Raw genomic sequence first — 13,724 nt, 5'->3', positions numbered from 1 at the left:
CTAAACACTTCAACGAGGGATGAATTACGGCTTCCTGCGGCGTAACTGGTAGTTCTATTCCCGGAGGAGTTTGCAGAGCCAAGTGGACCGCTCCGGGTACCAGGGCAAGCTCGGGGCGGGGGGCTGTGTAACCGCAGAGTGCGAGAACAAAGGGAGCTAACCCCGGGACACGCACACGGGGCTGGCGAAGGGCCGTGATGCCGGGAGCAGAGACCCGGGCGCGGCGCGCCGCAGCGCCGGCAAACGCCGCTGCCTGCATCCATCCATCCATCCTCCCGCTCCCACCCGCGGCCCGGCGGCGGGACGGGACACGCCGCTCCGCTCCGCTCGGCTCCCGCCCCTGCCTGCCAGCCGGGCGGGCGGGCTGCCTCGCCTCCCCCGTCCTCCCTCCTCCTCCCTGCGCCGCTCCCTCCTCCTCCTCCTCCTCCTCGCTGCCTGCCGCCGCCCCCCCACCCTCACCTCAGCCGCCCCCCTCTGTCTGGCTCCCCCCGCGCTGTCTGGCGGCCCCCCCGTCCCCGCCGCGCTTCTCGCGAGAGCCGGGGATGCCGCCGCCGCCGCCGCCACCGCCGCGGAGGGGGAGACACTCGGGGGGAGCCGGTGACGTCGGGAGTTTTCCTGAAAGTCAATAACGAGCCCGGCGGAGGCGGCGGGAGGAGCCGAGAGCGGGGCCCGGGCGGCTCCGGGGTGAGTGCGCCGGGGGGGAGCCGCCGCCGCCGCCGCCCTCCTGACCCCGCGCATCGATGTTGCGGCCGCGCTGCCCGCCCGGGCGCCTCCCTGCGTAGCGGGGCGCGCAGCTCCATGTAGCCGCCGCCGCCAGCGCCCTGGGGCCGGAGCCGCCTCCTCCCGCCCCCGCGGAGACACCGGCCGCCAGGGACCGCCGAGCCCGGCGGGGGGACAGGGGAGGAGGCAGCGGCGCCCTCCCTCCCCTTCTCCCCCCGAAGCCGCCGCCGCCCTCGGGCTCCGCAGCAGCGCCCGCGGCGCCGCCGCCTCTGCAGGTACGGGGCGGGAGGGGCCGGGCGGCGGCGGGGGCGCTCGGGCGGCGGCGGGGGCGCTCGGGGAGGGGATGCGGGGCGGCGGCGCGGCGGGGCCGGGGCGGCGGGGAGCGCGGGGCGGGGGCGCCCGTGGCCTAGCGCCGGCGGCGGGGCGGGAGCGAGGCGGAGGGGCGGGGGTCGCCCCGCCGGGGTGCGGGGCCGGGGTGGGGAAGGGCGGGGCGGGGGCGTTTCGGCGGGGAGAGTTATGTAACGGGGGAGGGGGGGCGGCAGGGGCAGGGCAGGGCGTGCGCCCCGGGGGCGCTGGATGCGCGGGGCCGGCGGTTCCCACGCGGCGACGGCGGCCCCTCCCCGCCTCCCGTCCGCGCGGCCGGTGCCGGGACCAGCGCGGGATTTTATCCGCTGGGAACTTGTGTGCGTGTGCGCCAGCGTGCCGGGTGTGCGCGCGTGTGTGCCCGCGCAGCCCCCGCGCCACGAATAGCTCCGCGCCCCGCGGGCCGCCCCGCCGGCGGCAGCGCCTCGCACAAGCCATGGGGATGGTGATGCTGCTGCCGCCGCCGGCTCTGGCTGCAAGTAAACAAACCGGCCCCCCCGCCCGCCCCCGCCCGCCCCGGCCCGCCCCGACCATCATGGAGGCCGCGGCCCACATGCAAAAGTTGATGCGCAGCCGGCTGCCCCGGGTGACCGGCGGCGGCCCCGGGCCGGGCCTGCGGCGGGGTCTGCCCGGGCCCGGCCCCGGCAGGTGCCGCCGCGGGGCGGGGCGGGGCGGGCGGAACCCCCCGTGCCCGTCGCGGTGCGAGCCGAGGGGGCTCTGCCTGCAGGGGGTCAGCGCGGCGCCCCTCGGCAGCGAGAGCGCAGCGCTATATATTGTAGTTTAAATGCAAATGATCGTGATGTAACGAGCACTACCGGGCTTATAGGCTGCGGGGTTGCTTTGTATGGGCACCGCTTCTTAGTTTACTTCTGGATGGGAGTCCAAGAGGAGTGAAATAGACAGCACTGTTTCACGTTCTCACATGATACGTTGATTAAATGTTAAAAAAAGGAGAAATCTTATTTTCCTGAGGGTGGAAAGGATAAACAGTTTAATCTCTCTTGACCTTTATTCTAGTTTTGCTTTTTTCTCTGATGTAGTTATTAGTTGAATGGCTCCTTGTATATATCTACATCATCTCATAAATTTTATGGAAACGTGTCCCAGTTTCTGTTTAAGGGTTTTATTACAAAAAATATGATGTGCCTGATACCTGCACTGCCAACTTTTTTCAGTACTGAAGAAACAGAGCGGTCTCTCCTGCTAATGTTTGTTTAGATCTTGCTAAAACTTTGCTAAACATGGTTCCCTGCATTTTGCACATGGAGGGCTTTACTTCTCAAGGCAAGAAACATGCAGATAAGTGGACCTTAACTTATGACAAGTAACATTTTAAACATTATCTCCTGTTTCTGCCAGCTGATCTATAGGCAAGATCTGCTTGTGTACAGAAATATGGAAAGAGAGTACATGAAGTAGAGAAGGAAGTTTATTTTGGCTTTTTAAGTAAGTTTGCTACTTAAGTTTGTAAGACTATTTCGTTTTGGTGTTTTGATTTTTATTTTGGTAGGAGCCTGTAAGTGAACCCCAATATCTTTAATTGGATTGGATTACTAATTATAGTCCATGCAGATATATTTTGGTTGGATGCAGCCAGTAAGTCAAGTTCAAATAAGGGCCAAAGAAAAACTTCAGAGATAAGATGTCTCTGTTTCCTAGAAGGCTATGTGTATTGTTTGAATAACTCTTTTTTTTTAGTCTGATGTGAGTACATGGTGTGTGTGTAAACACAGATAATATTAGCAAGACTGTCCTGTTTTGGACAGTTTATTCTGTGCTGCATTGTTCTAACTAGGTTTGAATGGATTCAGTAATCTCCTTAGTTTCATAAATAGGTTCACAGGTAGTATTTCAGTGTCCTACTCCCTCATTTGTTCTGCATTTTGGGGGCAGATTATGTGTTTTTGAGCAAAATGCTGCTATTCTAGGGGAAGTAGGTGAGAATTTGGACAGGTACTAGTTTTAACTTCGCCCCAGTTGAAGTAGATACAGTTATAAGGATTGGGTAGCATTGTTATGTACTAGAAATTGTTGACTATTTGACATTGGAGCAAATGCTTTGTGAAAGGGAAAACACTCTGATGTGTTTTTTTAAGTTTGACTCAAAACCACTTACTAGGGCTTTGCAGTTGTTTGTAATCCAAGCTTCTGTTTGCAAGACACTGACCAGAAACTGTATCTGGACTTCCTACTGCGTTTTGCAACAGCATATATCTGAGGTTTCTATTATAACCAAAAGATCCTTCAGACTCCTTGGAATTTGCCTAACACCCAGTGATTGTGCGTCCTTTCACTTTCTGGGTGCACATTTTCCCAGTTTAAAGAGACCTACTGAATATAAAATTCTTTGCCCAAGAAGTATTATTTGCTAAATAACTTCAAAGTACTCAATTGTTTTGGAAATTATGACCCATTGCTGAAGTGAACTGTGTTAAAATGCATTTGAAGTTTCTGTGCTGTTCTGAGAATGAAGATGATACAGTTTCTTATAACTGTGTGCTTACAGTTTCACTTTGTGCTGTTGATGCAACAGGTGATGTGGACTTGGCAACATGGTAGCCTAGCTTTCCTTCAGTTTTGAAACAGAAACCCGACATTCTTTGGCAGCTTTCAAGGCTTGGGCATGCTGCTTCTTTAGTCCACGCTGGAGAGTGAAGGAGCATGGACATACACTGACTGAAAACTTCATGTGCCATGCTTCCATTTTGACATGGATAATGCATAAATGAATTGATTTCCTGAAAGTAACACAATTGTGTGAAATTGTGTGAAAGTGACACACCATGCTATAACTGCATGTTTTGTATATAACAAAAGTCTTCTGTTCGCTTATTTCCAACGAATAAAATAAACTTTCTGTTCAAAATGTGCTATACTCCCCTTGTGAACTACAGTAGCAATTCAAAAAGAAGGAATAGTGAAATGTGATCATTTATGAGCTTTGTTTAAGTTAGAAGGTTGCTTTAATTTCCAGTATTTGTATGAACTTTACAACCCACTTCTGTTTGAAGTACTGTCTTCTATAAGAAAAGATTGCCAACCTAAGTGCCCTTTCAAATTATTCTGGGATATTAGATCAATTTGTGCTATCTCAGATTGTCATTCTGTTAAGGATAGGCCCAGTAAGGATACCATAGAAGAGGCAGGGGGTGCTTTCTAGCACAACGTGTAGCTCAGGAAGTTTTGCATTGCTTGTGAGGAAAGGTGTGGTTTCAGTGAGAAGCTTGCTTGCCGACCAACGTGTTTTCTTTTTGCTGTACGGAAGAGACTTCCCCAGGATCACAGGGTCTTCTTGGTAAATAAATGTGTTGCACAAGTTACTCTTCTTGGCAACAAGTTGTTGTGGTATAGAAAAGATTACTTTCTAAAGATAAGTTACACAATAGCTGGAAAAGCTGATTCAAGCTGTTTAAAAATTAATGTTAAAGACTGAGAAACAACAACAAAAAACCCCAAAGCAAACACCAAAAGCCCCCCAAAATTCCAACCCAACCCAAAACCTACCAGTAAATACTAAAACAGTGAATGTGAAAGTTAACTTTTTAGGTTTTTTTCTTAGCAAAAAAATTAATCTTTAAAGTTTTGGTTTATACATTTATCTTGGGTAATTGTATGAACAACATTCTGGACTCCCTGTAAGAATTTATAAGTGAATCTTATTTAGGCAAATCACTAGTATGTACTGATAGAAAAACTGCAAAAAAAAATCCAAGGGTATAGTAGGTGATCATTTGATGTTTTATCCTTGTTCCATTACTTTAGATCAATAAATATGGGCATTTATGACACATGCCAAGGACTTAAAACAGATTGTTTTTTCCTTTATTATTTAAAGTTGTTGTTCAGGTGTAGTAGGAAGATATAGCAAAGTTAATACTTACAAAATATCCCCCAAGACTTCATTACATTAAATTATTAACAATCAAGGAGAGTAAGCATATTTAGCTTTTGTATGTGAAGGTGCTTACTTTTGCTCAATTTAAATGGTTCTTTTATTTTTGATACTGTTTGTGTCAACACTTATTATGCTTAGGATAAATAATAGATGTTGAAGCCATCTTGACCAATCTTCTTCTTCCACATATCTCTATGTGAGTGTCTGAGTGTGAGTCATACTAATCAAAAATAGCATTAAGAACACATTGTTGCCCTGTGATTTTTTTCCTCTGTAATATCCTGACTAAATAACAGTAGTGATTTTAAAATTCTCTTTAAGAATGCAACTGGGACCTCAATATTTTGTGTGCATTTCTGAATGACTTGACAGCATGGTTTGCCAAACTTCCCTGAATTGTCCACGTGACAAAGTTGTTTGGATGTCTCCTATAGCAGGAGCAGACCCTGCTTCAGCTTTAGATCAATGAAGATCTCACCACTGCCTTTTTGTAGGTGTGGAATGTCAGTGCCCAACAGTCAGCAGCTTCTTGTACAGCTGGTTTAACACCACAGAATTAATGCAGTGGTTCTTGGTTGAGTCTCAGCAGTCCTGCAGAAAGTTTCTACCAACACACATTTATTTTTTCCTCTAAGCATTAATTGTGTTTCTTGAGATACGTAATTGTTGCAGCTTGCCTCATGAGATTTTTTTGAAATTATTATATCCTTCTCTAAATGTGTTGATACACTTGAGACAGAGAATTAAGGTTGTACATGTGAGTTTCATGTAACATTTTCATGTAACATTTGCCAAAGACCTTCACCTAGCGAGCTCTGCAGCTGTGTGTAAATTAGGGTTGTAGAGAGCTCCTTCTGTCCTTCGGAAATCCAGGTCTCAGGTTGATGAGAATAATGCATTTTGAGTGTGAACAGGCAGATCCAAAGGTTTTAGGTTAGAAGTTGATTATGTTCCAGTCATGTTGCAGTGTCAGGATTTGACAGTAGGTTCAGGATTTGGTTGCTCTGTAGAAAGGAATCACAGAGTTCATTCTTATTACAAGACAATTCAGAATTTGATTTGTTCAATGTAGACATAATAAATATGTACTATGTAAAAGTTTAAAAGAAAGCTATTTGGATATATGTCACTGAACTTTTCTCATCTTTTATATTAATAGTTTGAGAACCTCTTTTTTTTCTCAGTACTTTCTTGTTACTCATGAGGAGTTGGTGTATTTCTGGTTTTTATTCAGTGCTGCACTTGGTCTTTTATGCACAATACTGAGTTGTGCTGCAGAAAAGTTACCATCACAGAAATAATTTAATACATGAGTTTAAAGGAACTTTGATTTGTACTTCTTGAGAGGTATCTTTAAAAATCTTTGCTAGAATGACTAGGAATTTCCAGATTCTTTGAAGTTTTGAAAATTAGATTAGTTTTCTTTTTCCCTGAGTCTGCTAGACGTAGAAAAGTAATTTTAGTTTGTTTTAAAAATATGGAAGTTCTGTTTATTTTTTATTCATTGTTTGAGTATTTTCTAAACTATATTTTTAAAGAGCAAAGGAACTTTGTCTCTAAAAGGCAAGGATTAGTATTCCTACATTAATCCATGGCAAATTAAACTTATTACATGTGTTTTGAAGGGTTGAGTGAAATAACACTATCATAGTTGTGATACTCAGCATAGCTGATATGACTTTTTCTGAGTCTCAAAACTTTCCCAAGATCATTGCCTCAGTAAATTTTTTTTTATGCACAATTTTAGCCCTCCCTTCATCTTTTCTACTTGAAATACATTCTTGGTTACATTTCAGACATACACTCTAGTAAGTTTTATCTCTGCTTCTGTCTGCTTTTCAGTTATTGTTTTATATGATTTGAGCGGGACAAAAAAGGATTAGAAGCATTTTTGTCAATAAACACAAGGCAAAACAATGGGTTGTTAATGTTTCACATGGGATTCTAAAGAAACAATTTAGTTACATTTAGAAACTTCCTTTATACCTTGGTAAACAAAGGCAAGGGTGGCTTTGTTCACCTTGCTTTAATTATACCTTTGTCCCTTAAAATAACTTGCTTTGTCATTGTAATAGGAAATAAAATACGGAATGATGGTTTCTTTCCTGATAAACTCAATCAGTTGCAGAATCTAAATAAAACATCTAACTTGTATGTTAATATTTCAGTGTGTCTCCATTCTCCTAACTAGGCTTATCTGAGCATATATTTGTTATGTGAAGCTTTTTGACATACTGAAAGTGAAAATAGAGCACTACAAATATTAAGCATACACGTAAGCATGCATTAGAATGAGCTATTTATGTTTTCCAAAGTATGTTGGTTTTCCTTACCACAAGGTGTAGGCAGTGCCAGTTTCCTATCGTGTCCCTCATTATTCCAAATCAAAACTTACAAAATAAAGTTGTTACAAGTAAATTTCTTATACCAATTTTCTTAAAGTTCATTGAGGCTTTTGGGATGAAATGTAGTTTAAAAAGTATTTGCAATGCCTGTCATGGAGATATCTTTGGGTCTTTTATATTAGTTTTAAAAACTGTAAATATGTCTACTTACAAGGTATTTAAGGTATCTTTCAGAATTTTAATCAGATGTACATGAAGTTTAAAATTTTATAAATTTAGGATCTATTTTCTTTAAATAATAATTTTTTGTTAATTTCTTAACTTCTTAGTCTTGTCAAATCAGTTCCTATTTTGTGTTGATTTGATATTATGGGTTTTTTTAATATTTCTTTTTTCAATTTTTAATTGACATAATAAGTTGGACACATAATGTGTGCCTAGAGGTTCCTTTTTCCTCAGTCTAAGTTGTGAGAGTATTTAAATGAGTCAGTATGACCAGAATTCCAGAATAGGTAGTTTATAAAAGCATGTATAAATACTTCATACTCTTTAGATAAAGCACTGCCCTGAATGTGATCCTTCCATTAACAATATAGTCTATTTTGATTTAGCAAGTTTTGTAGCAATCTCTGTTCTGTCTTTTGTGTAATTTTTGATGATGTGCAACATATCCTCTAATTGTTTGGCCAGCTTTGCTAGGGGAGGAGGATATACATGTGGTTTTCATATAAATAAAGCCTGGATTTCAGCTTCCATTCCTAAAGATAACTCTGGTTTTAGTTGAGAGCCTTGACATTTTGAATTCCTTGCTCTGGGAGTGCAACCTGCTTTGGAAACAGTTACAGCCTGCTTGGTTGTTTGGGAGGAGTCAAACTCAAGTTTGAGAAGAACTCCCAATAGCTTCATCTGCTACAAAGAAAAAAAGTCCCCAAAGCAAGGAAAGAAACGTGTGTGATGGATGCCACTGAGAACTGCTTTTTTTTGGGGATGTGTGTATTGTGTGCATGCACAAAATGATTCAATTACTTTTCTGAAAATAAGGAGATAGGGATGATGAGATTTGGCTCTGATTACATGGGGGACCAAAGAATCTCAGTGAGTCAGACAAGGGGAATCAGAAAGGTTCACTTACTGTTCTTTTCTCCCCAAACATTTTACTAAACTTGTAAAAAGGGGAAATGGTAGTACTCATTTATTAAGAGAACAAGGTTGGATGATTCACTGAGTTGATAATAGTAGAAGAAGTTGTGGGGATCATTTCTGGAAGCACTGAACTTGATGCTGCTGGTATCTCTCTGGTAACTTTAGCTGGTAAATGTGAGAGTTTCTGTTTTTTCTCAGCTCCAAAATTGTTGAAAGTAGAAGCCTTTGTTTATGAAAGTTCTTACAACAGAGAACTGAATCATACAATTTACACTGAATTTATGGGTGCTGTCTTCTTTACTCAGCTGTCTCTTGTCATGGGGAGAATGGGAAGATGCCCAGATTTCAAAGGAGTCTTGTCTGTTCTTACAAATCTCCATGCTAATCCTCTTGCACATAGTGGTTGTTAAGTGTAGATCTGAAACACAGCTTTTAGTTCTTCTGCTTGGAAGGGATTTCTTTCCTTCTCGCTATTCACCAGGTCTCTGTAGGTAGCTGACTGCTGTGATGGGCATGAGAGCATCCTTTAATTTAAAAACAGGAGCTGGGGAAAAGCTGGGTTTCTACTGAATGGTCCATTGCTCATTTTAATTGTTGATTTCATAGTTCCCATATGGTAGCATCATGAAGTATGATTCTTCTCTGTATTGTTGATATTCTTAAAGTTCAAGATGAAAGCTGAAAAGGCTTTTTTTGGCTAGTTTTTACCATGGCTCAGGGAAACTATGAACCTTGGCATAGGGATCTAGAACTCTGTTGGTTGTAGCAGTGTCTGGTTAATCTTTGGTCAGAAAGTTGCCTTTGAAACCTTTACAGCTAGGAGAAGCTTAAAAGTACAATACTAGATAATTGTTTTATCTCACACTACAAAAGTGGCTTAATGACTTCCTGAAGAAAAAAGGAAAAGTTGTGCATTTTAATGAGATAAAACCCCCAGCAGATGTTTGCATAGTATCATAGAATCATTTAGGCTGGAAAAGATCTTTCCAATTGCTAACGTTATACTGCCAAGTCTACCACTAAACTGTGCCCCTAAATTCTTCACATCACCGATTGTAATGGAGTAAGTTTTTACACCTGCATCATAAAGTATGCTGACAGTGGGTTCTTGTATGTATTGTGCATACACATGGCTATCTGATCCTGTCTGCAGAATACACACAATATATTGTTGGGAAAATATCTTCCAAGTTTGATAAGATACAAAAAAGTGGGGGGAAAAAAATAAATCTGATGTGTTCTTTAGTTGCTGGAAAATATATAAGAACAAGTCAAGTTCTTCCCTGTAGGAAACAGCTGTGATGCAAAACATTTTCAAATTCAGTTCTAACATATTTTTCTCCTATTTCTGTGGGTTCATCCTACATAGCAGTAAGGTAAACTGTAAAAATTACTGCATACTGGCTGCTGAAACTTCAAGTGCATTGGGAGAGCAGAGTTGATTGCTAACAAGTATTTAAATTCTATGCCAGATGTGCAGAATAAACATTTCTGTAGCTTTTCTTGATGTAGTTGAACTTTGGATGAAATGCTGTTTTCGTGTGAGAATTTTTGTTCTATGTGTTTCAGAACAACAACTCCTTTTCCTCTATACACAATTCTTTGTTACATCTTCAGGAAAGGCTTTTGTGAGACTATTTTTCACTATAAGGGCAGTTTTGGTCATGATAAGAAGTAGTTCTCAAAATTCTGCTCTTCTGGAGCATTGTTGAATGACTTCTAGGGTAAAGGAGTACAGCTTTTAGAAAGGCTCAAAGGCATTTAATAAGGGATAATATTACAGATGCTTACAAGTGGCTTCTTGAAAGTGTAGCGTGCACGTATAACCTTTATTTTCATTAGCTTTTTAATACTTTGATTTATCTCCTTCAGCGTTCTGTGTAATTCAGCTTGACTTTTAATTACCCAGTAATGGAGCAATCAATACAACCATGGAACTGTTGGTAATTTTAAGGTTGTTTCTGGTAATACTGTGAAGCTAAACTGGGGATAGTGCAGTTAATTTTATCACCATATTTATGTGATTTTTGTATTTTGGGGATTTTGTTCAGAATTTAGTAAAGCAGTACATGTGATGGGTGGGATGCAAGCCTACAGACACATTGGGTTTGTTTCAGGCACTGTCTGACATGAAAGTTGGTCATAGATCAGATTTTGATTGTGTAACACTAACTTATTTGTAATCAGTGGGTAAATAGGGAGCTTCAGGCATGAATTCATTCATAAATCATGGACTGATTGATCAGTCTGTGGGCAGTCAAGATTATTGCTACTTAGTACAGAAGTTAATTTCTTATAGCTGTGTCTTTACCAATAAGAATAAATCATTGCAATGTTCAGAAGTGCACACCAAAATTGGAAAGTTCATTAAATTTGCCAAAAGGGTAAAATATATTGCAGAATATGCCAGCCCAAGGTAAATACTGAGTGTTACATTGCTTCTTGTGTCTTTATAGCTGGGAAAAAAACCAAACAACTGTGATTACTTTCAAGGAATGCAATGAAAGTCTTGTAGAAAACTGAACTTAAGTTGGGTATTTGGAAATTGACGTGCTTACACTTTCTTCCCAGAACAGCTGCTCTTAGGTCACAGTTGTCTGACACCCACCTCTGGGCTTTGTAAAGATTTATGTGTTTGTAATAAGAGCTGATGCTGCGCTGCAGTGATCCAGAACGGCGGAACAGCAGCCTGCTTTCAGGCACGTGTCTTAATCTGTCAGATCTCTTTTCATGCACAGCTGATAGACTTGCTTATCTCGTTTAAAGCATGCAAACAAAAGTTCTGAAAATGTCTGACCCAGAAATTAGCTCTCACATTAGTAAGGCGCAGGATGTGGAAATGCCTGCTTTGGTTATTTCTGCTGTACTGGCTTGTGTATAATATGAAACCTGAGCAGCTAAAGTTAGATCAATTAACATCACTAAAGCACTCTCATGTCCTTCCAAAATGTACATAACATTTTCTTTTAGCTCTTATGAAAGCTTAAACAGGGTGTGTTTCTCTAGACCCAGGTGTGTGGTGTCCTGCTGCACACGACAGGGTGTGATGCCAATGCCAAAGGCTGTGTGTCACCTGCCGGTCTCACTGCCGTATCTGCCAGTGCCATGGGGATGTCTCAGAGGCACAATAGTCAATATCACTTCAACTGTACAGTTTTAATGATTTTAACATTGTGATTTTTACTTTTATGCAGAACAAAATACTGTTTAAAAAAAAATAATTTAGTGGAAGCAAGACTTAAATGAGCACACTAGTGTGTTTCTGTAAAATTGGGTTGTGCTGTATTTTTGTTGCATACACCTGAAAAAGTATTCATGCCAAGTTTTATTTTGCATGTTACACTATTCTTTCAGAAGTAGCCTTCCATCTAGCTGCTGTGTTATGCAAATACATGTATTTCAAATGATAAATAAGAAATAATCTGTATGTCTGTAATGGTTCTGGTTTTGGTTTGTACTTGATTGCAATAAAAAAACCTGATTTCCCAGTGCTTTCTTCATTCATTTGTTGCACAGATTGCTTCTAGCCCAGTCAGATTTGTTTCTTTCCTGTTTACATTTGTTGGTCAATCTACTAAATGGATATATATGGGGGATATATATGGGCTGCATTTGACAGCACTAACTAACCTTGTGTGGGGGTTCCCGTTCTGTGCCACCACTGTGTACATGTGTGCTCCTGTGCAGAGCTGTGCAAGGGTGTTCCTCCACCATCAGAGAAATCCCATTTCTTGGCTTCCCGCACTTTTCTGGATGAGCATTATTTGAATGGTTCTATTTACTTTGAAGGCTGGAGGGGAAAGGCAGTTTGCTGGCAAAAGGAAACATCTCCTGGCCTCTGGCTTCTCTTTTTACTTAAGTGTAGTCCTGTTTATCTCCTCTTCACAGCTTTTAGGTACTATGGTAGTGAGGTGGTCAAAAGAGATGGTTGTGGCTTCTGAGAGTGGCATGTCCTGTTCCAGGACTAACTTCCCCTTCTCTGCCCTGCAGGCTGAGGTTTGTAGGGAAAAGAGCACTCTTGTCACTGCCTGGCTTAAAGCTTTGAAAGAATGTGCACTCCTTCTTTTTATAAACTGAACATTTGAGGGTGTTTTTGGTTAATTTGTTTAAGAAGTTGTCTCTCTGTTTGTGTACTTGGAGATGATGCTGTTTTTGAAAAACTCTTGTATCTTCAGGGTTTGTATTGGCTATAATAAAATTATAGTGGAAGTGGCAAGGATATAACCTTAATTCCATTTTCTTACACTCTTTATGTGATTGTAGATAGCCATAATAGAGGAAGCACTTGTCCATTGCATGGGTTCTGAAAGCTGTGGGAGCAGGGAAAGCTCCTGTCTGTTCAGAGTTGGGTTTTTGAAGCAAGACCGGCAGCCTTTCATTTAACAGCATCCTGTGCATTAGTACAAGAGAATTCTGCGGTGTGCCTTTTATAAAAGTGCCATATGACTTAAATTTTAACACATTCTGCTGCTTTTTAGTATTGTAGTGTTCATGGAAAATGTGCTGTAAGACTAGAAACATGATTGTGTTATACAGTTAATTAAAAATAAAGGCAGATTTTTAATATGAGCTCAGTCAGTGAAATACATCAACAAAGACTTTTTTGTTGGCTGTCAAGTGAGAAAAACAGAAAAGACTCAAATTCTTTCTCTAATATTTCCTTCCAGTCTGACTCATCAGTAGAAATTGTGAAGAGCTGCAGAAGAAAAGCCAAGCAGACAAGCTGATAACTCAAAGAAATACTCTTTTGAGTTTGGGGTTCAGAGTGGAGTCATCATGAGCGATGTTACCATTGTGAAGGAAGGCTGGGTACAGAAGAGGGGTAAGTTCTGCCTTTGCATGGAAAGTGCTTTCTAATGTCTCCTATACCATGTGCAATGGTGTTACATGGTTACACAGATGAATGTTCTTGATTTATTTTCTGGTCTGGAGCAGGCTAATCTGACCATTTAGTCAGATTCAGGCCTTGTTGGTATTGATGTGTAACCCTCAGCACTGCCTCTGTTTGTGGGGGTGGCTGGCAGTGCAGAGGAAGTTGGACTCAGTCATTCCCTCTTCACCTTGGACCTTGTTGCTGCAGCTGCTGTTACCTGTGCATCAGAATAAGCTGCCTGTTGTGGCAGCTGGAAGAGGCAGTAATAGAGGTGTGCACTCTGAGGTTATCTGGAAGCTGCTTCAGATGTGATATTTTGTGGGAAATTTCCTAGATGCCAAAATCATTCAGCGTGGCTCAGCTTGTATTACAGATGCAAGTAGTC

The 13,724-nt window shown here is 42.4% G+C and overlaps 1 protein-coding gene across 2 annotated transcripts in view; it reads left to right on the top strand.

Annotated features, from left to right (window-relative positions):
- Positions 1 to 552: 552 nt before the first annotated feature.
- The window catches only part of AKT3 (AKT serine/threonine kinase 3), a 151,210-nt gene continuing 138,038 nt past the window's right edge, over positions 553 to 13,724 (top strand). Inside the window, exons 1-2 of one of the 2 annotated variants that reach the window (XM_054280516.1) lie at positions 553 to 684; positions 13,134 to 13,288. In XM_054280516.1, the coding sequence (XP_054136491.1) occupies positions 13,243 to 13,288 (46 nt within the window). In that variant the 5' untranslated portion in view covers positions 553 to 684; positions 13,134 to 13,242. Of the gene's footprint in view, positions 685 to 849; positions 996 to 13,133; positions 13,289 to 13,724 lie in introns of those variants that run through there. The other variant, XM_054280515.1, reaches the window with a different exon arrangement.

Source organism: Melozone crissalis, unplaced genomic scaffold (assembly GCF_028551555.1).
Source record: "Melozone crissalis strain CALT ecotype California unplaced genomic scaffold, PUWL_Pcris_2 ptg000027l_1, whole genome shotgun sequence".
In the NCBI taxonomy this organism is placed as follows: domain Eukaryota; kingdom Metazoa; phylum Chordata; class Aves; order Passeriformes; family Passerellidae; genus Melozone; species Melozone crissalis.
This window is presented reverse-complemented; position numbering and strand designations above follow the sequence as displayed.